The sequence below is a fragment of the Ranitomeya imitator genome, chromosome 6, assembly GCF_032444005.1.
Source record: "Ranitomeya imitator isolate aRanImi1 chromosome 6, aRanImi1.pri, whole genome shotgun sequence".
NCBI classification, from domain to species: domain Eukaryota; kingdom Metazoa; phylum Chordata; class Amphibia; order Anura; family Dendrobatidae; genus Ranitomeya; species Ranitomeya imitator.
In genome coordinates, this window is record NC_091287.1 from 221,855,715 (window position 1) to 221,882,805 (window position 27,091).

The 27,091-nt window shown below is 44.8% G+C and overlaps 1 protein-coding gene across 5 annotated transcripts in view; it reads left to right on the forward strand.

The window, feature by feature from the left end:
- The window catches only part of TMEM245 (transmembrane protein 245), a 145,427-nt gene that overhangs the window by 912 nt on the left and 117,424 nt on the right, over positions 1 to 27,091 (forward strand). For all 5 annotated transcript variants that reach the window (XR_011314034.1, XR_011314035.1, XM_069730492.1 and 2 more), the window contains exon 2: positions 5,865 to 5,982. Coding sequence is in view for 3 of the 5 variants with exons in the window: in XM_069730492.1 (XP_069586593.1) it covers positions 5,865 to 5,982 (118 nt within the window). In the remaining 2 variants the exon portion in view is untranslated. The remainder of the gene's footprint in view (positions 1 to 5,864; positions 5,983 to 27,091) is intronic.

Genomic DNA, 27,091 nt, shown 5'->3' on the forward strand with positions numbered 1-27,091 from the left:
TCCTGGGATGGGAGGCGTTGACCTAGGGATGGGTTTACGCCTCCTGCATCCGGGGATGGGAGGTGTTGCCCTGGGGAGGGCTTTACACCACATGCATCCGGGGACAGGTGTTGACCTAGGGATGGCTTTATGCCTCCTGCATCCGGGGACAGGTGTTGACCTAGGGATGGCTTTATGCCTCCTGCATCCGGGGACGGGAGGCGTTGCCCTGGGGAGGGATTTACACCTCCTGCATCCGGGGACGGGAGGCGTTGCCCTGGGGAGGGCTTTACACCTCCTGCATCCGGGGACGGGAGGCGTTGCCCTGGGGAGGGCTTTACACCTCCTGCATCCGGGGACGGGAGGCGTTGCCCTGGGGAGGGCTTTACACCTCCTGCATCCGGGGACGGGAGGCGTTGCCCTGGGGAGGGCTTTACACCTCCTGCATCCGGGGACGGGAGGCGTTGCCCTGGGGAGGGATTTACACCTCCTGCATCCGGGGACGGGAGGTGTTGCCCTGGGGAGGGCTTTACACCTCCTGCATCCGGGGACGGGAGGCGTTGCCCTGGGGAGGGCTTTACACCTCCTGCATCCGGGGACGGGAGGCGTTGCCCTGGGGAGGGCTTTACACCTCCTGCATCCGGGGACGGGAGGCGTTGCCCTGGTGAGGGCTTTGCACCTCCTGCATCCGGGGACGGGAGGCGTTGCCCTGGGGAGGGCTTTACACCTCCTGCATCCGGGGACGGGAGGCGTTGCCCTGGGGAGGGCTTTACACCTCCTGCATCCGGGGACGGGAGGCGTTGCCCTGGGGAGGGCTTTACACCTCCTGCATCCGGGGACGGGAGGCGTTGCCCTGGGGAGGGCTTTACACCTCCTGCATCCGGGGACGGGAGGCGTTGCCCTGGGGAGGGCTTTACACCTCCTGCATCCGGGGACGGGAGGCGTTGCCCTGGGGAGGGCTTTACACCTCCTGCATCCGGGGACGGGAGGCGTTGCCCTGGGGAGGGCTTTACACCTCCTGCATCCGGGGACGGGAGGCGTTGCCCTGGGGAGGGCTTTACACCTCCTGCATCCGGGGACGGGAGGCGTTGCCCTGGGGAGGGCTTTACACCTCCTGCATCCGGGGACGGGAGGCGTTGCCCTGGTGAGGGCTTTACACCTCCTGCATCCGGGGATGGGAGGCGTTGCCCTGGGGAGAGCTTTACACCTCCTGCATCCGGGGACGGGAGGCGTTGCCTTGGGGAGGGCTTTACACCACCTGCATCCGGGGATGGGAGGCGTTGCCCTGGGGAGAGCTTTACACCTCCTGCATACGGGGACGGGAGGCGTTGCCTTGGGGAGGGCTTTACACCTCCTGCATCCGGGGATGGGAGGCGTTGCCCTGGGGAGGGCTTTACACCTCCTGCATCCGGGGACGGGAGGCGTTGCCTTGGGGAGGGCTTTACACCACCTGCATCCGGGGATGGGAGGCGTTGCCCTGGGGAGGGCTTTACACCTCCTGCATCCGGGGATGGGAGGCGTTGCCCTGGGGAGGGCTTTACACCTCCTGCATCCGGGGACGGGAGGCGTTGCCCTGGGGAGGGCTTTATGCATCCGGGCACGGGAGGTGTTGCCGTAGGGAGTGCTCTATGCCTCCCTTATCATTGGGACGGGAGATGTTGCCCTAGGGAGGGATATGTTGAAGTAGTCCACATTTATTACCACATAAGATTACACTAGTCAGATTTAAAAAAAAAAAAATACAAATTTGGCCCGGTCACTAAAGGGTTAAGAAGGGTTTGTCTGAGTAGTGGACAACCCCATTAAGCAAAAAACAAAACAAACTACAAACCCTATGAAGTAAGATCGTCCTAGAATCAATTACCAAATATTTCACTTTGTAAAAGCATAAACAAGTAAACATAATAACGAATCTGATCTCTATTTAACAAATTAAAGTTGGATTTTATTTGCAGTGTTGACACTCCCATGCATGTGACTGGCAAAGTGCCATGGTCCTTTTAATGTTTGGCACTGAACGCTTTACTTGAAGTTGCAGTAATAAAGTCAATTGAACTGGCCTCTTATTTCATATCCCAGTATTTTCTATGGAACGCTCGCTACGAGACAGAGCCCTGTTAGTCCCTTTTGATGTACATGAAATCTGCCATTACTTAATAACTACTTGGAATCGGGCAACACAAAGGGATAGGAATGATTAGCATTAAACTTTTACCCTTAGGATGTAAAGTTACATCAGCTGTAAGAAACAAGTTAGACTAGTTCAGTGTTTTTTTTTTTCTTCTTGCCAGACAGTAAAATCTATCATAGATGATGTCCCATCTTAAATGGGTGCTTCTAGGAAAGGAAACAAAATCCCTAAATACACTGAAGGTCATTTGCTAATTTAATGTTTTTTGTTACATACACACTCTAGCACATTGCAATTGTAGACAAGCCCCCAATGTAACTTGAAAGATGAGAAAATGAGGTTAGATTATACTCACGCGGGTGGTGGACAGGTCCGATGGGCGTCGCGGTCCGGTCCGGGACCTCCCATCTTGTTACGATCATGTCCTCTTCTTGTATTCACGCTGCGGCTCTGGCGCAGGTGTACTTTGCCCTGTTGAGGGCCGAGCAAAGTACTGCAGTGCGCAGGTGCTGGGCCTCCCTGACCTTTCCCGGCGCCTGCACACTGTAGTACTTTGCTCTGCCCTCAACAGGGCAGACAAAGTACACCTGCGCCGAAGCCGCAGCGTGAATACAAGAAGAGGACGTCATCGTAAGAAGATGGGAGGCGCTGGATTGGACCGCTACGCCCATAGTACCAGGACCGCCCCTGGGGGAGTATAATCTAACCTCTTTTTCTCATCTTTCAGGTTACATCGGGGGCTTATCTACAGCATTCAATTTTGGGGGTGACAGGTTCCCTTTTATTTACCGCCAGACAATCTCATTCAGCAAACATTTGTGCATTAGTAGGGCATTCCACTACTTTATGATCAGTGGTGCCTAATATATAGGGCCCTCTCCAATTACTATTCCTTGATTAGCAGCCTTTAGACATCAAGCTTTGGGTAATGCAATGCAGCTTACGCCCTTCTATGTTTGGTCAGTTTGGTGCCTTTATACTGATTAAAATGTTACCTTCGGTGATGATTTAAATCCGTCTTGTGGTTGTTTAATCTTTATTTGCAATTTTCAGTTACCGAGATTCTCGTGCTTCGTGACGGCCTATGGGGAGTCTCTATATGGTGCTGTGCTTAGCTATTCATCCTTATGACTTAGGACAGGTCACTGATCCTTCAGTGACCTGCACCCTATTTTACATACTGCATAATGTATTTGGAAAAAAAAGAAAAATGAACTTTCATCAGGCAGGAAGCGGTGCCTGAGCTGTAGCATGATAAAATAGATAATATACATGTGTATTCATTTGACATGGTCATAATTTTGTTGGAAAAAAAAATCTTAATCCAGATAGAGGGTACTGCGCAGGTGGAGCCCAGTTATTTGTTTCTTTAGCAAAATCCCGGCGGCGCCTGCACAGTAGCAGCTTTCTGAACGCAATAGATACTACTGCGCAGTCGTAGCCGCCAGTGCCATTTTGATTAAGATTTTCTATTTTTTTTCCCAACAAAACTATATGAATAGTGAATACAGTTGACTTAAGGATGTAAGCAGAGCACCGCATGAAGCCCACCCAACAGGCCGCCCCGGAGCACGAGCATTAACTGAAAACTGCAAATAAAAATTAAACCACAAGATGGATTTCATCAACCAAGCTGTCATTTTAATCAGTATAAGCCACTTGCCTGACACTGTAATTTACAGAGCATAGTCCTGCTGACAGGTTCACTTTAACCCCTTAGTGACCCAATACTACTTGTTACTTATTTGTGATATAAAAGACTATCATGCCTCGATGGGTGTCAATACTGTAGCTGTCAGCTGTACAATATAGCTGACAACTTGCTGCATCAGTCACGATTAGCTTTGGTACTTATAATAGTCGTTTAACCCCTTAAATGCTGCTGCGAATAGTAACTACAGCATGTAGATGGTTAACTGTGCAGGATCTATCCTTAACCCCATTGGCACCCTGAGATATTGATTGTGTGGTCCCTGATGTTTGCCTTGACAGTTCATGGCCAAATAAAGGCCTTAAAGGCAATCGGTTAGCCCCCCGGGATGTATATGACCTATTAATATGGGCATATAGGTAATAGAAATGTTACACTAGTCCTACCTGTATGCCTCATATTAATGGTCTTGTGGAGAAATGTTATATTCTGTCTTTATGCTAATGATTTCTGCCAGGTTCTGCTACCCCCTGTCCTCATTACAATACTACCCCCCTCCCATGCATGTCACTTATGTCCCTGGAATCCTACACCCTACACTCCCTCAGAAATACATACGTCGCCAATTATCAACGCGCACATCGGGGATCCCTGGAACAGAAGATCCCTGAATACAGTGCCCTTAGAAGGGGGAGGATGAGGTATGTATTTCTGAGGGGGTGCAGGCGCAGGATCCCGGGGCCATAGTAGACATGCATGGGAGGGGGGTAGTATTGTAATGAGGATAGGGGGTGGGGATTTCTTACAAGCATCAGTGCCTGGAAGAAATTGTTAGCATAAAGACAGAATATAGCATTTCTCCACAACTCGACCTTTAATATTAGACAGGTAGGACTAGTCTAACATGTCTATTACCTGTATGCCCATATCAATAAGTCATACTTGTCCTGGAGGGTGACAGATTCCCTTTAAAGTCATATAGCGGCCTGTCAGAAGTTATCAACATTTTAACGAGAAAAATACATTTCTTCATTCCAGTTGATGCAAAGTGGCATAACTCCTGAAAAGCACCAGAAGGGTTATTAAACTACCTGAAAACAATTTTGAATCAATTGAGGGAAGCTGTATTTAAAATAGGATCACTTTTGGGGGTTTCCAATGTATAGAACCCCCAATATTACTTCTAAACTTAATAGGTCCCGGAAAAAATAAGTTTTGTAATTTTCCTTAAAGAAATGAAAACTTACTACTACATTTTTAAACTTTCTAAAATGCTAACAAAACAACATTTTACAAATGGTGCTGATGTAAAGCAGACATGAGGGAAATGTTATTTATTAATGGTTTGATGTTGCATGGCTATCTGGATTAAAGGGATAACCATTCAAAGTTTGAAAATTGCTAATTGTTTTAAATTTTTGTAAACTTTGATATTTTTATAAATGCAGAAAATATCGACATAATGCTAAATTTATCATAAAGTACAATGTCTCACAAAAAAACGGTCTCAAAATCAATGTGATATGTTGAAACAATCAAGAGTTATTACCCCATAAAATGATACTGGTCAGATGTCAAATTTGGTCCGTTCGCTGAGTGATTAAGAGCGTAAAATAATTATCTGTTCAATGCCCTGCTAGTCATGTGATATCATGTCAGTCATGTGACCGCTGGAGATTGTCACTGATCTCAACAGTAATGCTTGAATACATGAAATGTGACTGCCAAGACCAGTGATTAGCTGCAGCCGTAATGTCACTGATTTATGTGATGTCTTTGCTGCAGGTGCATTTGAGGATTGAATTGGCGAGTAATAGCTAATTTAACACATCTTCCTCTTAACATTTAAAAAAACAATCCCAGACATATTGAATGTGTTAAGCCATATACAACTATATACAAAGAAGAGCCATATTCCGACCACTGTGTGTGTGTGTGTGAGGCTTTATTCTTTATCCTGCTGATAAATCTGTTTATGTGCAGTAAATACACAGACATGCCTGGATAAAGCGCAGCTCCGCTGTGGCCATGTATGATGGTCACACTTTTAATGCTACCATTGTTCTTGTGATCCCTGTGTACTGATAGTTGATTTCTTTCTAGATTTGGACGCTGGTTATTGGGTACGCGCTGGCAGTCTCATTTAAGTGGAATCCAGATACTCAGCGCTACCTTACTGCCTTTTCTATTCCTGTGTGGCTCATACTGCTCTTCCACTTGGGTAAATATTTCAATATTTTTATTAATGTGCTGCTACCATGACCTTTTCTGTGAAGATAAAAAGCATCAGCATGTTACTGAACTACAGTATTTGGTGAAAATGTAAAAAGGCGTAATATCAGTTACTGCTACTAATATTGCTGCTCAGACGACCAACAATAGAAAGTATCACACAGAACAAACAAGCATTAGGCCAACCAAACAGCTAACTAAGCTGCTTTTCCAATAATATATCACCTGGCGATAACAGGGACTATGTGATTGAGGCTTAAGGGGCAGGGTATTCACAGTTAATCAGTATTGCTATCATGTGATTCCTAAGATTGTTTACGTGTTCTAGGGATCTGGCTGCCTTAGAAGTTAAAAAGGTTGTCTGGGAATATTAACATTTTACTTAGAGGACGATATATGTAAAAATAACAAACTCGGCCATAGTCCTCTACTGACGCCCACCGGAATTCAGTGCAGGCCACTTTATAGTCTGCGCAGGAATCTGAAGTCACCATTCTACCATCTACTGGCTCACTATGGACTGTGATTGCCTGCAGCAGTCAGATGACTTGAGCAGCACATCACTGCGCAATGTCACTAGTTTTCTGCAGCCAATCATAGGCCGAAGCTGGCTGCTGGAACGATGACTTAACCACTTCCTGTCTCTGCATAGACCACAGAGTACTCCAGGTGCATCCAGGTAGGCAAGTATGGCTGAGTTTATCTTTCCCATATCCTGGGTTTCCTGGACTAAAGGTTTTTTTTATTTTACCCAGATACGGTAACCCCTTTAAAAGGGTTGTCTGTAGGGCCCTGTTTGAATCGTATTTCTGGCTTATTTGGTTGTATATTCACTGGATACCGCTCCTGATGGTGCTTAGTGTGTGCCTCTGGATCAGTCTAATGTCCCTTCTTCCCCTTGTCATTAAACTTTAACTCCTTTAATTAAAGTCCTTAATTCTGGACTTTCAGAATGTTCAATTTTCGTTTTCACTTTTTCATAGTCTTATAATGCCAGTAGTCATTATTTTTCTTCATTATAGCTTTATAAGGTCTCTTTTGTGAGACTAATTTTATTTGCCTCACAAAAGAGACAAACAAAAAAAGTGGCAATATTTGAGGTACAGTACTGAGAAAAATGCTAGAAAGTAAGAATGTTTGAAAAACTGTGTCAATAGTTTATTTTTATCACTGAACCAAATGAAAACTGGATGCACACTGTTTTAGAAGGAACTTGGTAGGAAGTTGTTCTAAAAATCTTGGAGAGCTAATCTCAAATCTCATATGGATGAACCCTTTTTGTATTTTCATGTAATCCTAGACAGACTCGATTATGTGGCGATAAGGGTTCTGTGCTGGCCATATCATCACTTACAGGACTCCTTGTTTTCCATTACACTACATTATTGAAGATAGTTCTTAATGACATTGGCTGTATGTTTTTGGTCGTCCTGCTACAGAATACATTTGGAGCCAATCAAAATGCTTCTCTGATGGCAGTGTGTGATATAAACCTATAAAGAGTTGTCTTCAAAAGCTCTTTTAAATGAAAAAAAAAATGTATTCATATTTTTATTTTATCAACAACATGATAAAGATTAACCCCTTAGCGACCGCCAATACGCCTTTTAACGGCGGCCGCTAAGGGTACTTAAACCACAGCGCCGTTAATTAACGGCGCTGTGGAAAAAGTAAATAGCGCCCCCCAGAGACCGATTTTCTCCGGGGTCTCGGCTGCCGGGGGTAGCCGAGACCCCAGAGAACATGATTCGGGGTTTTTTTAACCCACCCCGCATTTGCGATCGCAAAAACGCGATCTCTTTTTAATTTCTCTGTCCTCCGATGTAATCGCACATCGGAGGACAGAGAAAAGGGGTCCCAGGTGGCCCCCCAATACTCACCTATCTCCCCCGATGCTCCTCGTGTCTCCCGGTGGGCGCCGCCATCTTCAAAATGGCGGGCGCATGCGCAGTGCGCCCGCCGGCCGGCACCAGGAGAATCTTTGGGGTCTCGGCTGCCGGGGGTAGCCGAGACCCCAAAGAACATGATCGGGGTCGGTTTTACCGACCCCTGTTTTGCGATCGCCGGTAATTAACTGTTTACCGGCGACCGCAAAAAAAAAAAAAAAAAAAGTAGTGTAATTCTCTGTCCTCTGATGTGATCGCACATCAGAGGACAGAGAAATAGGGGGATTCGGGGACCCTACAATACTCACCTGTGTCCCTGGATCCTCTTGCTGCTCCTCCTGGCCGCCGGCAGAAGAAAATTACGGGCGCATGCGCAGTGCACCCGCCATCTGTCTCCATCTGCCGGCCGGCAGGAGAACAGCAGTTGGGGCTAAAATTAGGGGTAGGGTTAGGGGTAGGGTTAGGGCTAGGGTTGGGGCTCAATTTAGGGTTAGGGTTGGGGCTAAATTTAGGGTTAGGCTTCTTTCACACTTACGTCGGTACAGGGCCGTCGCAATGCGTCGGCCCGACATACCGACGCACGTTGTGAAAATTGTGCACAACGTGGGCAGCAGCTGTAGTTTTTCAACGCATCCGCTGCCCAATCTATGTCCTGGGGAGCAGGGGGCGGAGTTACGGCCACGCATGCGCGGTCAGAAATGGCGGATGCGACGTACAAAAAAACATTTCATTGAACGTTTTTTTGTGCTGACGGTCCGCCAAAACACAACTGATCCAGACGTGTGGCCATCCGTCACAATCCGTCGGCAATACAAGTCTATGGGCAAAAAACGCATCCTGCGGGCACATTTGCAGGATCCGTTTCTTGTCCAAAACGACGGATTGCGACGGAATGCCAAACGACACAAGTGTGAAAGTAGCCTTAGGGCTAGGGTTAGGGTTGGGGCTAAAGTTAGGGCTAGGGTTGGGGCTAAAGTTAGGGTTAGAGCTGGGATTAGGGTTAGGGTTTGGATTAGGGTTGGTATTAGGGTTAGGGTTGGCATTAGGGTTACGCTTGGGATTAGGGTTAGGTTTGGGATTAGGGTTAAGGTTAGGGTTGTGATTAGGGGTGTATTGGGATTAGGGTTAGGTTTGAGGTTAGGGTTGAGATTAGGATTAGGGGTGTGTTGGATTTAGGGTTTTGATTAGGGTTATGGTTAGGGTTGACATTAGGGTTGTTTTGGGGTAAGGGTTGTGATTATGGTTAGGGTTAGTGATTAGGATTATGGATCAGGTTGGGATTAGGGTTAGGGGTGTGTTGGGGTTAGGGTTGGAGCTAGAATTGGGGGGTTTCCACTGTTTAGTAACATCAGGGGGTCTCCAAACACGACAGCCAATTTTGCGCTCAAAAAGTCAAATGGTGCTCCCTCCCTTCTGAGCTCTGCCGTGCGTCCAAACAGTGGGTTACCCCCACATATGGGGCATCAGCGTACTCGGGATAAATTGGACAACAACTTCTGGGGTCCAATTTCTCTTGTTACCCTTGTGAAAATAAAAACTTGGGGGCTACAATATCTTTTTTGTGAAAAAAAAAAATATTTTTTATTTTCACGACTCTGCATTCTAAACTTCTGTGAAGCACTTGGGCATTCAAAGTTCTCACCACACATCTAGATAAGTTCCTTGGGGGGTCTAGTTTCCAAAATGGGGTCACTTGTGGGGGGTTACTACAGTTTAGGTACATCAGGGGCTCTTCAATCGCAACATAATGCCCACAGACCACTCTATCAAGGTCTGCATTCCAAAAAGGTGCTCCTTCCCTTCCGAGCTCTGCTGTGCGCCCAAACAGTGGTTTACCCCCACATATGGCACATCAGCGTACTCGGGATAAATTGGACAACAAGATTTTGGCCAAAAGATTTTTTAGCCCCCAAGTTTTTATTTTCACAAGGGTAACAAGAGAATTGTTACCCTTGTGAAAATAAAAACTTGGGGGCTAAAAAATCTTTTTTGTGGAAAAAAAAATATTTTTTATTTTCACGGCTCTGCATTATAAACTTCTGTGAAGCACTTGGGCATTCAAGGTTCTCACCACACATCTAGATAAGTTCCATGGGGGGTCTAGTTTCCAAAATGGGGTCACTTGTGGGGGGTTTCCACTGTTTAGGCACATCAGAGGCTCTGCAAACGCGACATGGCGTCCAATCTCAATTCCAGCCAATTCTACATTGAAAAAGTAAAACGGCGCTCCTTCACTTCCAAGCTCTGCGGTGCGCCCAAACAGTGGTTTACCCTCACATATGGGGTATCGACGTATTCAGGAGAAATCGCACAACAACTTTTGTGGTCTAATTTCTCCTGTTACCCTTGTGAAAATAAGAATTTGTGGGCGAAAAGATCATTTTTGTGTAAACAAAAGCGATTTTTTATTTTCACGGCTCTACGTTATAAACTTCTGTGAAGCACTTGGGGGTTCAAAGTGCTCACCACACATCTAGATAAGTTCCTTAAGGGGTCTAGTTTCCAAAATGGTGTCACTTGTGGGGAGTTTCCACTGTTTAGGCACATCAGGGGCTCTCTAAACGTGACATGGCGTCCGATCTCAATTCCAGCCAATTCTGCATTGAAAAAGTCAAACGGCGCTCCTTCACTTCTAAGTTCTGCGGTGCGCCCAAAAAGTGGTTTACCCTCACATATGGGGTATTGGCGTATTCAGGAGAAATTGCATAACAAAATTTATGGTTACATTTCTGTTTTTACACTTGTGTAAATAAAAAAAATGGTTCTGAATTAAGATGTTTGCAAAAAAAAGTTAAATGTTCATTTTTTCCATCCACATTGTTTCAGTTCCTGTGAAGCACGTAAAGGGTTAATAAACTTCTTGAATGTGGTTTTGAGAACCTTGAGGGGTGTAGTTTTTAGAATGGTGTCACACTTCATTATTTTCTATCATATAGACCCCTCAAAATGACTTCAAATGTGATGTGGTCCCTAAAAAAAAAATGGTGTTGTAAAAATGAGAAATTGCTGGTCAACTTTTAACCCTTATAACTCCCTAACAAAAAAAAATTTTGTTTCCAAAATTGTGCTGATGTAAAGTAGACATGTGGGAAATGTTATTTATTAACTATTCTTCGTGATATATCTCTCTGATTTAAGGGCATAAAAATACAAAGTTTGAAAATTGCAAAATTTTAAAAATTTTCGCCATATTTCCGTTTTTTTCATAAATAATCGCAAGTAATATCGAAGAAATGTTACCACTATCATGAAGTACAATATGTCACGAAATAACAATCTCAGAATCAGCGGGATCCGTTGAAGCGTTCCAGAGTTATAACCTCATAAAGTGACAGTGGTCAGAATTGCAAAAATTGGCCTGGTCATTAAGTACCAAATTGGCTCTGTCACTAAGGGGTTAAACATATTTGGTTTTAAAAACAGAACCACAATGGACAAAGAGATGACCTAACGAACAATATAAATGCTGGAAATATAGAGCAATCGGTGATATACATTGCAAATAATTTACAGGAATGGGACATAAATGCACAATGATGTAATTGTAAAATGTGACATAAGTACATGCAACTGATCTTACCCACAGGCCCACAAGAATCTCATTCAGGGCACAGAATGTTTAGTTCAGAATATATAAACTTTATTAATATATAGAAACTGCTTTTTTATAAAAACATAAAATACAAAAACTTATGCAAGTACCTCTATTCCAAAAAAGCCTTGATGTGTGCTTAGTAATTGAACCCAACCAACATGCTGACCTTGATGTAAGACAATGTCATAGGTCAGATTATTGCATAAAAATGCTATATAGGTTTTAGGTATCGTATTGTAAGGTGACTGCTTGAATGTGAGCTCTCTAAAGTGCAAATGTGCTGAATAGTAATTTGCGTGCTAGGGTTTAGCTGCAAAAGAACTATCATAGTACCATGCATAAATATGCAAGAACCGGTACATACCGCAACTTCTGTGGCACCTGCCTCAATAGAATATACCCATATAATGCGCACGTACTAAACTTAACAAGATGGTAAGTGTAGAGCACAGAAAAGCATATTCACCTCACGCTCAAGGAAACCCCTACGCGCGTTTCGATCGTATCTTCATCCGGGGGCGTGTCACACGCCCCCGGATGAAGATACGATCGAAACGCGCGTAGGGGTTTCCTTGAGCGTGCTGTAGTGAGGTGAATATGCTTTTCTGTGCTCTACACTTACCATCTTGTTAAGTTTAGTACGTGCGCATTATATGGGTATATTCTATTGAGGCAGGTGCCACAGAAGTTGCGGTATGTACCGGTTCTTGCATATTTATGCATGGTACTATGATAGTTCTTTTGCAGCTAAACCCTAGCACGCAAATTACTATTCAGCACATTTGCACTTTAGAGAGCTCACATTCAAGCAGTCACCTTACAATACGATACCTAAAACCTATATAGCATTTTTATGCAATAATCTGACCTATGACATTGTCTTACATCAAGGTCAGCATGTTGGTTGGGTTCAATTACTAAGCACACATCAAGGCTTTTTTGGAATAGAGGTACTTGCATAAGTTTTTGTATTTTATGTTTTTATAAAAAAGCAGTTTCTATATATTAATAAAGTTTATATATTCTGAACTAAACATTCTGTGCCCTGAATGAGATTCTTGTGGGCCTGTGGGTAAGATCAGTTGTTTGAATGTGTTCTAATAGAGGTTCTAAGGACTAATATGTATAAATAAGTACATGCAAGTTTATAATATACCAAGTGGTTAGTAGGTGAACAAATGTCAGTTCTACATGTATCATGCGTTACTTATATAGTGACATATGGATCAGGATATAAAACACAAAGTGCATAACTACAGAAATGATCCATTGTTTATCAAGATTAAAGTGCCATATCACATGAACATCATTCAACATACTAAACTTGATTGAAACAAGTGCAAAAATGAACCCATACCAGAATGTGCCCGTATAACTGCAGTAGTATCAGTCTCAACGCACGTGTCGGCGCTGCCTTTTCAGGCGATCAGTCAATGGTAGTTCATGATGTAATTATTTGCCTGAATGTCTTAGCATTGATGACATATTAATCATGTTGCCAGTTCTGAGCTGATGGCACTGCTGGACATCTCGTGATTTCAAAGGACAGTAAGCATGATGTGTATTTTCATCTGATGCACTAAATTTCCTGGGCTGACCACTTCATCTACTGTGTTGAATGTTGCTTCTTTCATGATGCTTTTTCAAAAGAGCTTGAACAGCATATATTGAAAGCCAAATCTGATTTCAAATCTTTGCCTGAGACACACTATGTTGATGGAGTACAACTAATGTTGAAGATTGGCTCACTAGGCTGCACACGGAGGTAGATACAAGTACACCGTCTCTTTAAATCTTCCACTGGTTTATTATACAACCCCTGCCAAAAATTATGGAATCACTGGCCTTGGAGGATGTTCATTCAGAAATGGCACAAAACTAAAGTAATTTCAAATGGCAACTTTCGGGCTTTAAGAAACACTAAAAGAAATCCAGAACAAAAAATGCGGTAGTCAGTAATGGTTACTTTTTTTTAACCAAGCATAGGGGAAAAATTATGTAATCACTCAATTCTGAGGAAAAAATTATGGAATCGCCCTGTAAATTTTCATACCCAAAAATAACACCTGCATCAAATTAGATCTGCTCGTTAGTCTGCATCTAAAAAGGAGTGATCACACCTTGGAGAGCTGTTGCACCAAGTGGACTGACATGAATCATGGCTCCAACACGAGATATGTCAATTGAAACAAAAGAGAGGATTATCAAACTCTTAAAAGAGGGTAAATCATCACGCAATGTTGCAAAAGATGTTGGTTGTTCACAGTCAGCTGTGTCTAAAATCTGGACCAAATACAAACAACATGGTAAGGTTGTTAAAAGCAAACATACTGGTAGACCAAGGAAGACATCAAAGCGTCAAGACCCGAAACTTCAAGCAATGTGTCTCCAAAACAGGAAATGCACAACAAAACAAATGAGGAACGAATGGGTGGAAACTGGAGTCAATGTCTGTGACCGAACTGTAAGAAACCACCTACAGGAAATGGGATTTACATACAGAAAAGCTAAGCGAAAGCCATCATTAACCCCTTCATGACCCAGCCTATTTTGACCTTAATGACCTGTCCGTTTTTTGCAATTCTGACCAGTGTCCCTTTATAAGGTAATAACTCAGGAAAGCTTCAACAGATCCTAGCGGTTCTGAGTTGGTTTTTTCGTGACATATTGGGCTTCATGTTAGTGGTAAATTTAGGTCGATAATTTTTGCGTTTATTTGTGAAAAAAATGGAAATTTGGCGAAAATTTAGAAAATTTCGCAATTTTCAAAGTTAGAATTTTTATTCTGTTAAACCAGAGAGTTATGTGACACAAAATAGTTAATAAATAACATTACGCACATGTCTACTTTACATCAGCACAATTTTGGAAACAAACATTTTTTTGCTAGGAAGTTATAAGGGTTAAAATTTGACCAGCGATTTCTCATTTTTACAACGAAATTTACAAAACCATTTTTTTTAGGCACCACCTTACATTTGAAGTCAGTTTGAGGGGTCTATATTGCTGAAAATACCCAAAAGTGACACCATTCTAAAAACTGCACCCCTCAAAGTACTCAAAACCACATTCAAAAAGTTTATTAACCCTTCAGGTGTTTCACAGCAGTAGAAGCAACATGGAAGAAAAAAATGAACATTTAACTTTTTAGTCACAAAAATGATCTTTTAGCAACAATTTTTTTTTTATTTTCCCAAGGGTAAAAAGAGAAACTGGACCCCAAAAGTTATTGTACAATTTGTCCTGAGTACGCCGATACCCGATATGTGGGGGTGGGGGGACCACTGCTTGGGCGCACGACAGGGCTTGGAAGGGAAGGATCGCCATTTGACTTTTTCAATGAAAAATTGGCTCCAATCTTTAGCAGACACCATGTCAGGTTTGGAGAGCTCCTGTGTGCCTAAACATTGGAGCTCCCCCACAAGTGACCCTATTTTGGAAACTAGACCACCCCCAAGGAGCTTATCTAGATGCATAGTGAGCACTTTGAACCCCCAGGTGCTTCACAAATTGATCCGTAAAAATGAAAAAGTACTTTTTGTTTTTCAGAAAAATTTCTTTTAGCCTCAATTTGTTCATTTCCACATAGGCAGCAGGATAAAATGGATCCTAAAATTTATTGGGCAATTTCTTCTGAGTACACTGATACCTCACATGTGGAGGTAAACCACTGTTTGGGCACACGGCAGGGCTTGGAAGGGAAGGAGCGCCATTTGACTTTTTGAATGAAAAATTAGGTCCAATCGCTAGCGGACACCATGTCGCGTTTAGAGAGCCCCTGTGTGCCTAAACATTTGAGCTCACCCACATGTGACCCCATTTTGGAAACTAGACCTCCCATGGAACTAATCTAGATGTGCGGTGACCATTTTAAACCCCCAAGTGCTTCACAGAAGTTTATAACGCAGAGCCGTGAAAATAAAACATTTTCCTATCGCCACGACAGCACCCACAACGAGAGAGGGGATCCGCCCACCTTCCGGACAGGAACCTACAGGTTAAAAAGGGGCGGTCCCCCTCGCCCTCCAGTTTGGGTTCCTGTCCAGACGGCGGGAGCCTGCAGGTTTTCGTCTTACCCGGGTCTGCCAAGCCTCTGTGCGGTGTCCGGGGGGAACGGCAGAGTCGGGGGCCCGGAAGCAGCGTCGGGTGAAGTCCTGTGTCCAGCTTCCCCCCTCGTCTGGCAAGGATCAGTGGCGTTCCTGGGGGAAGGCATGCCGCCCTGGGTCGTCCACGCGCGCGCGATGCTGCTGGAGCAGGTCGGCGCTTATGACCCGGAAGTAAAGCTAACGACTTCCGGAGGAGACCAGGAGGAGGAGCGCGGGACTTTTAAAAGAAGGCAGCGCTTGGTGAGTTTGTGCGGCAACATGTCTTCTACAGGAGACGCCGAACACCGACAGCTAGGAGAGCAGAGGAGCAGCAGCAGATCTCGTAGTGGTGATGTGGTACGCGGGCAGCAGGACCCTGGCAACCCGACGTCACGTCGCACCTCACCCCCTCAGAAACCGGTACTCTATATTTATCAGCATTGGTGAGTGTTATATCCGAGCCGTTGGCTGATAGAACTGTTTTTTGTACTATGCTTTGTTATAGGGGAAGTAGGTCTCTAAATCTAAGCATAAGCAGTGTGCTTTATGCACGAAGCCACTACCTGACACCTATTTAAAGAAGTTATGTCAGACGTGTATATGCCGTACGTTAGAGGAAGAGGCCCCTCTCCGGGTATCGGATTTGAGGGAAGTAATTAGGGAAGAATTAAAATCGTCCCTTAAATCTAGACGGCATGAAAAGATCAGTATGGAGATGGTGTCCGATTCTAACCCTTCGTTACAAGAGGGCGAATGCTCGGAAAGTTCTTCACCATCCTCCTCGGATGAGGAGGGAAGGCCTTGCTTTTCCACTGACAATATGGAGACTTTAATTAAGGCAGTCCGTGCGACTATGGGGGTTGCAGAGAGTAAAGAAGCGAAAACAACCCAGGAGAATATGTTCGCAGGGCTGAGCCAGAGAAGTCGTAAAGCTTTCCCGGTGGTAGATTCCATTAAAGATCTGGTCAAACAGGAGTGGGACAAGCTGGATAAGGGGTTCTTACCTTCGGCCGCAAAAAGAAGGTACCCCTTTGAGGATGACGCCTTATCCCAGTGGATGAAGATTCCGAAAGTAGATGCGGCAGTGGCCTCTACTTCAAAAACAGCCTCGCTACCATTAGAGGATAGGACTCCTTAAGGATCCTTCAGACAGGAAGGCTGACATGCTCCTTAAGAAGCTGTGGGAGTCATCATCTGGAGCCTTTAAGCCCGCAATCGCAGGCACCTGTACTGCTAGATCAATTATGGTCTGGGTGACTCAGCTGGAGGAACAGCTTAAAGCAAAAGTACCCAGGGATAAATTGTTGAATTCCCTGTCTCAGGTCAGAGAAGGAGCGGCTTATCTAGCTGATGCCTCGATTGATTCCCTGAAATTGGCCGCAAGATCGGCGGGTCTTTCAAATGCAGCCCGACGGGCACTATGGCTAAAGACCTGGAAGGGGGATGCTCAGGCTAAAGCCAAGTTGTGCTCCATTCCGTGTAGGGGTGAGTACCTATTTGGCCCGGTGTTGGATGACATCCTTGCAAAGGCAGAAGATAGAAAGAAGGGATTTCCTAAAACATTTAATCCCACTTTTAGGAACGCCTTCCGGAGACGCATGCCCTTCAGAAAATTCCAGTCAGACCAGCAGGGATATAATCGTGACTGGGAAACATCGGATCAAAAGAAGAACGGTGGATACTATAAGAACCCTTCATCTTTCTCAAGACGTAGACGTAACTACAGATAGAACAGATCTACCAGTAGGGGGAAGACTGAGGTTCTTCTCAAATGAATGGGAAAAGATAACTTCTAGTGCCTGGATAATGGGGGTAGTTGAGTCAGGGTTAAAATTAGAATTTTTGAGAACTCCCCCAAATCATTTTGTAATAACATCGCTGGACTCTCCGGCCCAACAACAGGCCTAAGGCTAGGGTCACATTGCGTTAGTGCAATCCGTTTAGCGCTAGCGGATTGCGCTAACGCAATGTTTTCTATGGGGCTGCGGTCGGGGTCGCGGTAACGTCCCCGCTCTCGCAGATCCCCGATCTGCGAGAGCGGGGAACGGACCGCCAGGAAACACCGGCGCGTCGCTAGCGCGTGCCGAACATGGCACGCGCTAGTGAAGCGCGTTCCCATTGCCTTCAATGGGCGCGTTAACGGACGCGTTGCACGGCGTTAATTTAGCCGTGCAACGCTGTCCGTTAAACGCGGTCCCATAACGCAATGGGAACCCAGCCTTAGAATTAGAGATTCAACAATTGCTTACAAAGCGAGTTATTGAAGAGGTTCCAAAACATCAGAAGTCGTGTTTTTATTCTCCGCTATTATTAATCTCCAAACCTGATGGGTCCTTTAGGACTATCATAAATTTGCGTAAATTAAATAAATATCTTCAGTACCACGCTTTTAAGATGGAATCCATTAGATCAACAACTAAGCTTTTGTTTCCTAGGTGCTACATGTCGGTCTTGGATCTAAAAGATGCATCACCAGCAATTCCTCAGGATGGCAGTATGGGTAAACCATCAGATTAAACATTTCCAATTTCTGGCAATGCCCTTTGGCCTGTCTATGGCACCTAGAGTTTTTACAAAGGTTGTTTCGGAAGTAATGGCCCATATCAGGGAAAGGGAAACCCTTGTAGTGCCCTATCTAGATGATTTTTTAATAGTCGGGAATTCAATTGCTCAGTGTACGGATAGGGTAAATGCCATAATATCATCCCTACAGGAACTCGGATGGATAATCAACTGGGAAAAGTCAAAACTAGAACCTACAAGATGTCAAATGTTCCTAGGAGTTCTTCTAGACTCAGAAGATCAGTCATCCTTCCTACCAGAAGAGAAGAAGCAGAAGATCATTCGAAGGATCACGGCCGTAAGGAAAGTTCCAAATTTAAGTTTAAGAGACGCAATGTCTCTACTGGGATCATTGACTGCGTGTATACCGGCGGTGAGATGGGCTCAGGCTCATACTCGAATGCTTCAGTACGAAGTTCTTCAAGCAGAGAAAGATCTTCAGGGTTCTCTAAGCAGAAAGTTCAGTTTATCACCCGCCACTCTTCACGATCTGAGATGGTGGCTCAATCTAGCACATTTAGCAAAGGGAGTTCTCTGGACCATCACTCCGGACAATGTAGTTACAACAGATGCCAGTCCGTTCGGTTGGGGAGCCCATATGGGAGACATTCAAACCCAAGGGCGATGGTCGATTCAAGAATCCCAGAATTCCTCAAATCTAAGAGAGCTTGCTGCGGTCAATCAAGCTCTTCTTCACTTACTACCATCCCTGAGAAATTCACATGTACAGATACAAACCGACAATATGACTGTGGTGGCCTACATCAATCATCAGGGGGGGACAAGGTCACGATCCCTAATGACCACTACAGCACAGATATTGTCCCTGGCCGAGAATCACTTGCATTCCCTGTCGGCAGTTCATATAAAAGGGGAACTCAATATAGAGGCGGACTATCTCAGTCGCCATTCCCTTCGTCAGGGGGAATGGTCCCTAAACAAACATATATTCGATCGGATAGTCAATCTTTGGGGGTTGCCGATAATAGATCTATTTGCTATGAGGGAGAACAGGAAGGTCAGGAGGTTTGCATCTTTACACATAGCAGACCGACCGTTCATAGTGGATTCCCTTCGTGTTCATTGGGACTTCCAGCTGGCATATGCCTTTCCCCCAATGTGTCTGATTCCGATAGTTCTCAGAAAGATCAGGGAGGAAAGAGCCAGAGTGATCTTAATCGCCCCCTTCTGGCCCAGGAGGCCTTGGTTCTCTCTCCTCAGGACAATGTCTGTGACCGATCCCTGGGTATTGCCAGTGGTTCCGGAACTCCTTTCTCAAGGTCCATTTCGTCATCCAAATTTGGAGACTCTTCACTTAACGGCTTGGAACTTGAGAGGGAGCTTCTGAGGGAGAGGGGGTTCTCTTTAATAGCTACCTTATTGAAAAGCAGGAAGGAGGTCACTACGAAAATCTGCACAAAAATTTGGAAAAAATTCCTTATGTTTAATCAGCAACCATTAGGAGATAAAGCTCCGATTTCGGCTATTTTGGAATTCCTTCAGAAAGGCTGGGAATTGGGTTTAGCAGTCAACACTCTAAGAGTTCATGTTTCAGCCTTAGGGGCTCTGTATAACAGTGATATAGCTGGTAATAGATGGGTTGCTAGGTTTATTAAGGCATGTCAGCGTTCTAACCCAATCCATATTGTGAGGTTACCCCCTTGGGATCTAAATTTGGTGCTTGAGGCGTTGACTGAACCTCCTTTCGAGCCATTGGATTCTATTTCGATAAAAAATTTAACCTTAAAAACAGCTCTACTTTTAGCATTAACATCTGCCAGGAGGGTCAGTGATATACATGCGTTGTCAGTAGATCCTCCCTATCTAATAATTCTCCAGGATAAGATTGTCTTAAAACCTGATCCTGCATACTTGCCAAAAGTAGCAACTAAATTTCATAGAAGTCAGGAGATTTATTTACCATCTTTTTATGAAAATCCAGGTTCAGAAGAAGAGAAAAAATATCATACTCTAGATGTAAAGAGGGCGATATTAGAATACTTGAATAGGACACAAAGCTGGAGACAGAGTAGGGCTCTGTTTGTTTCTTTCCAGAATCGGAAAAAGGGTTCAGGTGTCACGAAGAATTCTATCGCTAGATGGATTAGAGAAGCGATATGTCTTGCTTACTCTGCCAGGGGAGTAACACCACCAAAAGGCATCAGGGCGCACTCCACTCGGGCTATGGCATCATCTTGGGCGGAGAAGGCAGATGTCCCCATTGAAATGATATGTAAGGCGGCAACTTGGTCATCACCTTCCACCTTTTATAAGCACTATCGCCTTGATCTATCTGCCAATTCCAGCTTACAGTTCGGCCGTTCAGTACTTAGTGCTGTGGTCCCTCCCAAATAGATAATCTTTGAAAGTCTCTCGTTGTGGGTGCTGTTGTGGCGATAGGAAAACCGTTTTTTACGTACCGGTAATAGGATTTTACAGAGTCCATGACAGCACCCATACATTCCCCTCCCCAGTATTTAGTTACTTATTCTTGCACTCTGTTGGAAGGTGTGCCTTTAGAGATCACTCTATAGAGGTGGTGGTATTTAGTAGTGTCTATGATAATATTGTCATGTACTGATTCATTGGCGGTATCCCTTGTACTCTGGAACACAAACTGGAGGGCGAGGGGGACCGCCCCTTTTTAACCTGTAGGTTCCTGTCCGGAAGGTGGGCGGATCCCCTCTCTCGTTGTGGGTGCTGTCGTGGACTCTGTAAAATCCTATTACCGGTACGTAAAAAACGTTTTTTCTTTCCTCAAAAATTTTTTAGCCTGCAATTTTTTATTTTCACAAGAGTAACAGTAGAAATTGGACCCCTGTTGTCCAGTATGTCCTGAGTGTGCTGATACCCCATATGTGGGGGGGGGGGAAACCACTGCTTGGGCACACGTCGGTGCTCGGAAGGGAAGTAGTGACATTTTGGAATGCAGGCTTTCATGGAATGGTCTGCGGGCATCATGTTACATTTGCAGAGCCCCTGATGTGCCTACACAGTAGAAACCCCCCACAGGTGACCCCATTTTGGAAACTAGACCCCCCCCCCAGGAACTTATCTAGATATGTGGTGAGCACTTTGAACCCCCAAGTGCTTCACAGAAGTTTACAATATAATAATAATAATAATAATTTTTATTTATATAGCGCCAACATATTCCGCAGCGCTTTACAAATTATAGAGGGGACTTGTACATACAATAGACATTACAGCATAACAGAAATACAGTTCAAAACAGATACCAAGAGGAGTGAGGGCCCTGCTCGTAAGCTTACAAACTATGAGGAAAAGGGGAGACACGAGAGGTGGATGGTAACAATTGCTATAGTTATTCGGACCAGCCATAGTGTAAGGCTTGGGTGTTCATGTAAAGCTGCATGAACCAGTTAATTAATTTTTTTTTTTTAATATAGGCCACACAGGGATCGTTAGGTTAATGCATTGAGGCGGTAGGCCACTCTGAACAAATGAGTTTTTAGGGCACGCTTAAAACTGTGGGGATTGGGGATTAATCGTATTATCCTAGGTAGTGCATTCCAAAGAATCGGCGCAGCACGTGTAAAGTCTTGGAGACGGGAGTGGGAGGTTCTGATTATTGAGGATGCTAACCTGAGGTCATCAGCGGAGCGGAGGGCACGGGTAGGGTGGTAGACTGAGACCAGAGAGGAGATGTAGGGTGGTGCTGAGCCATGGAGTGCTTTGTGGATGAGGGTAGTAGTTTTGTACTGGATTCTTGAGTGGATGGGTAACCAGTGTAATGACTGGCACAAGGTAGAGGCATCGGTGTAACGGTTGGTGAGGAATATGATCCTGGCAGCAGCATTCAGGACAGATTGGAGCGGGGAGAGTTTGGTAAGAGGGAGGCCGATTAGTAGAGAGTTACAATAGTCCAGACGAGAATGAATAAGTGAAACAGTAAGAGTTTTTGCAGAGTCGAAAGTAAGAAAAGGGCGAATTCTAGAAATGTTTTTGAGATGCAGGTAAGAAGAGCGAGCCAGTGATCGGATGTGGGGGGTGAATGAAAGGTCAGAATCAAGGATGACCCCAAGGCAGCGGGCATGTTGCTTTGGAGTAATGGTGGAACCGCAAACGGAGATGGCAATGTCAGGCAAAGGTAGGTTAGTAGAGGGAGAAAACACGAGGAGTTCAGTTTTTGACAGGTTTAGTTTCAGATAGAGGGAGGACATGATGCTAGAGACAGCGGTAAGACAATCACTGGTGTTTTCTAATAAGGCAGGCGTGAGATCAGGAGAAGAAGTGTATAGTTGGGTGTCGTCAGCATAGAGATGGTACTGGAAGCCAAATCTACTGATTGTTTGTCCAATAGGGGCAGTATACAAAGAGAAGAGGAGGGGGCCTAGGACTGATCCTTGAGGAACCCCAACAGTAAGGGGAAGGTGAGAGGAGGAGGAACCAGCAAAACATACAGTGAAGGATCGGTCAGAGAGATAGGAGGAGAACCAGGAGAGAACGGTGTCCTTGAGGCCGATGGAGCGGAGCATAGTGAGGAGGAGCTGATGATCCACAGTATCAAATGCTGCAGAGAGATCCAAGAGAATTAGCATGGAGTAGTGACCATTAGATTTAGCTGTTAGTAGGTCATTAGAGACTTTAGTGAGGGCAGTTTCAGTAGAGTGTAAAGAGCGGAAACCAGATTGAAGAGGGTCGAGAAGAGAGTTATCTGAGAGATAGCGGGTAAGACGGGAGTGGACCAGGCGTTCGAGGAGTTTAGAGATGAAGGGAAGATTAGAGACAGGTCTATAATTAGCGGCACAGTTTTGGTCGAGGGATGGTTTTTTAAGTAATGGATGTATGATGGCATGCTTAAATGAGGAGGGAAAAATACCGGAAGTGAGGGAAAGGTTGAATATTTTTGTTAGGTGAGAGGTGACAGCCGGGGAAAGGGACTGGAGGAAATGTGACGGAATGGGGTCACTGGTGCAAGTGGTCGGGCGAGAAGATGCAAGGAGCCTGCTTACTTCTTCTTCTGTAACTGGTTCAAAGTCAGAGAGTGAACTAGATGCAGTGGGGGAGGGAGGACAGTGCATGGTATGAAGAGATTGGGAGATGATTTCCTGTCGAATATGGTCAATTTTTTCTTTGAAGTAATTGGCCAGATTGTCAGCACGGAGATCCGTGGTTGGGGCCTGCGCTCTTGGGTTGAGTAGGGACTGGAACGTGTCAAAGAGACGTTTAGGGTTATTGGACAGGGAGGTGATGAGGGTGTTGAAGTAGGTTTGTTTGGAGAGGTGAAGGGCAGAATTGTATGTCTTTAGCATGAACTTATAATGGATGAAATCTTCGGGTAGATTAGATTTTCTCCACAGACGTTCTGCGCACCTGGAGCACCGCTGCAGGAAACGTGTTTGCAGCGTGTGCCACGGTTGTTGCCGTCTGTGCCGAGTTGTTTTATGTATAGGAGGAGCAGCTTCATCCAGGGCACTTTGCAGGGTTTCATTGTAATGCTTCAGAGCAGAATTAGGACATGAGATGGAGGAGATTGGGGCCAATGAGGACTGCAAGTTCTTCATAAGTTCCTGGGTGTTAATGGCCTGTATGTTTCTATAAGTGTGGAAAGTGGGGGTGACCTGAGCGGGATGGCAGTTCTTGATAGAGAATGAAAGAAGGTGGTGGTCAGAGAGTGGGAGAGGGGAGTTTGTGAAATCATCCACTGAGCAAAGCCGGGAGAAGACCAAGTCAAGGGAGTTTCCAATGCAGAGCCGTAAAAATAAATCATTTTTCTTTCCTCAAAAATTATGTTTTAGTAAGCAATTTTTTATTTTCACAAGGAAGACAGGAGGAGTGGACCCCAATATTTGTTGCCCAGTTTGTCCTGAGTACGCTGATACCCCATATGTGGGGGTAAACCACTGATTGGGCACACGTCGGGTCTCGGAAGGGAAGTAGTGACGTTTTGAAATGCAGACTTTGATGGAATGGTCTGCGGGCATTACGTTGCCCGTTACGTTATGGTGAGCACTTTGAACCCCCAAGTGCTTCACAGAAGTTTATAACGCAGGGCCGTGAAAATGAAAAAATCATTTTTCTTTCCTAAAAAATTATGTTTTAGCAAGCAATTTTTTATTTTCGCAAGGGTAACAGGAGAAATTGGACCCCAATAGTTGTTGCTCAGTTTGTCCTGAGTATGCTGGTACCCCATATGTGGGGGTAAACCACTGTTTGGGCGTACGTCAGGGCTCGGAAGGGAGGGAGCACCATTTGACTTTTTGAACGCAAGATTGGCTGGAATCAATGGTGGCGCCATGTTGCGTTTGGAGACCCCTGATGTGCCTAAACAGTGGAAACCCCTCAATTCTACCTCCAACACTAACCACAACACACCCCTAATCCCAACTCTAGCCATAACCCTAATCACAACCTTAACCCCAACACACCCCTAACCACAACACTAATCCCAACCCTAACTCTAATTCCAACCCTAACCCTAAGGCTATGTGCCCACGTTGCGGATTCGTATGAGATTTTTCCGCACCATTTTTGAAAAATCCGCAGGTAAAAGGCCCTGCATTTTACTTGCGGATTTACTGCGGATTTCCAGTGTTTTTTGTGCGGATTTCACCTGTGGATTCCTATTGAGGAACAGGTGTAAAACGCTGCAGAATCCGCACAAAGAATTGACATGCTGCGGAAAATACAACGCAGCGTTTCCGCGTAGTATTTTCCGCACCGTGGGCACAGCAGATTTAGTTTTCCATAAGTTTACATGGTACTGTAAACCTGATGGAACACTGCTACGAATCTGCGGCGGCCAATCTGCTGCGGATCCGCAGCCAAATGTGCACCGTGGCCTAATTCTAACCCTAACCCTAGTTCTAACCCTAATTCTAACCCTAGTCCTAACCCTAACCATAGTTCTAAGCCTAACCCTAGTTCTAACCCTAACCCTAGTGGAAAAATAAAAGTAAATATATTTTCTTTATTTTATTATTGTCCCTACCTATGGGGGTGATAAAGGGGGGGGATTCATTTACTTTTATTTTGATCACTGTGATGGGTTTTATCACAGTGATTAAAATATACCTGGAACGAATCTGCCGGCCGGCAGATTCGACAGGCGCACTGCGCATGCACCTGCCATTTTGGAAGATGGCGGCGCCCATGGAGAAGACGGACAGACAACGGGAGGCTCGGTAAGTATGAGGGGGGTGGAGATCGGAGCACGGGGGGAGCGGACAGGAGGACGAGAGGACGAGGGAGCGGACAGGACGACGGAAGGGAGCGGAGCACAGGACGGAGGATTGGAAGGAGATCGGTGGGGGGGGGGGGGGGGGGCTGATCAGGGTTTCCAGCCATGGCCGATGATATTGCAGCATTGGCCATGGCTGGATTGTAATATTTCACCAGTTTTCATAGGTGAAATATTACAAATCGCTCTGATTGGCTGTTTCACATTCAACAGCCAATCGTAGCGATCCCTCCATGACGCCACATAAGCGTCACAGGTCGGATTGGCACCGACTTTCATGACACCTACATGGCGTCACAGGTCGGGAAGGGGTTAATACCTAAACAGAAAAAATCAAGGTTACTATGGGCTAAGGAAAAGCAATCATGAACTGTGGACGACTGGATGAAAGTCATATTCAGTGATGAATCACGAATCTGCATTGGGAAGGTGATGATGCTGGAACTTTTGTTTGGTGTCGTTCCAATGAGATTTATAAAGATGACTGCCTGAAGAGAACATGCAAATTTCCACAGTCATTGATGATATGGGGTTGCATGTCAGGTAAAGGCACTGGGGAGAAGGCTGTCATTACATCTTCAATAAATGCACAAGTTTAAGTTGATATTTTGGAGACTTTTCATATCCCATAAATTGAAAGGATGTTTGGGGATGATGAAATCACTTTTCAAGATGATAATGCATCCTGCCATAGAGCAAAAATTGTGAAAACATTCCTTGTAAAAAGACACATAAGGTCAATGTCAATAATATAAGGGTTGGGGGTCCCTTGGGGAATAGTGATCACAAAATAATGTTTTCATGTATCCTTTAATAAGATGTGTAGTAAAGGGGTTACACGGACACTAAACTTCAGGAGGGCAAATATCCAACGGATGAGAGATGATCTTGGTGCAATTAACTGGGACGATATCCTGAGACATAAAAACACACAAAGAAAATGGGAGACATTTATTAGCATCCTGGATAGGACCTGTGCACAGTATATAAAGTATGGGAATAAACATACCAGAAATAGGAGGAAACCAATATGGCTAAATAGAGCTGTAAGGGGCGCAATAAGGGACAAAAAGAAAGCATTTAGAGAATTAAAGGAAGTAGGTAGTGATGAGGCATTAAATAAATACAGAAAATTAAATAAAGTCTGTTAGGCTAAGTTCACATTTGCGTTGTGCGCCGCTGCGTCAGCGAAGCAACGCACAACGCAAATAAAAACGCACCAAAATGCACGCTAAAACGCTGCGTTTTGCGACGCATGCGTCCTTTTTTGCCGAAATTTGGATGCAAAAAAAATGCAACTTGTTGCGTTTTCTGCGCCCAACGCTTGCGGCAAAAAAAAACGCATGCGTCGCACAACGCAGCACAACGCATGTCCATGCGCCCCCCATGTTAAATATAGGGGCGCATGACGCATGCGTCGCCGCTGCGGCGCCCGACGCAAACACGCAAAACGCTAATGTGAACGTACACTAAAAAGCAAATCAAGGCAGCCAAGATTGAGACAGAGAGACTCATTGCCAGAGAGAGTAAAAATAATCCAAAAATATTCTTTAACTACGTAAATAGTAAGAAACTAAAAAATGATAGTGTTAGCCCCCTTAAAAATAGTCTGGGTGAAATGGTGGATGAGGATGAGGAAAAAGCCAATATGCTAAATGACTTTTTTTCATCAGTATTTACAAAAGAAAATCCCATGGCAGACAATATGATCAGTGATAACAAAAATTCCCCATTAAATGTCACCTTCTTAACCCAGCAGGAAGTAC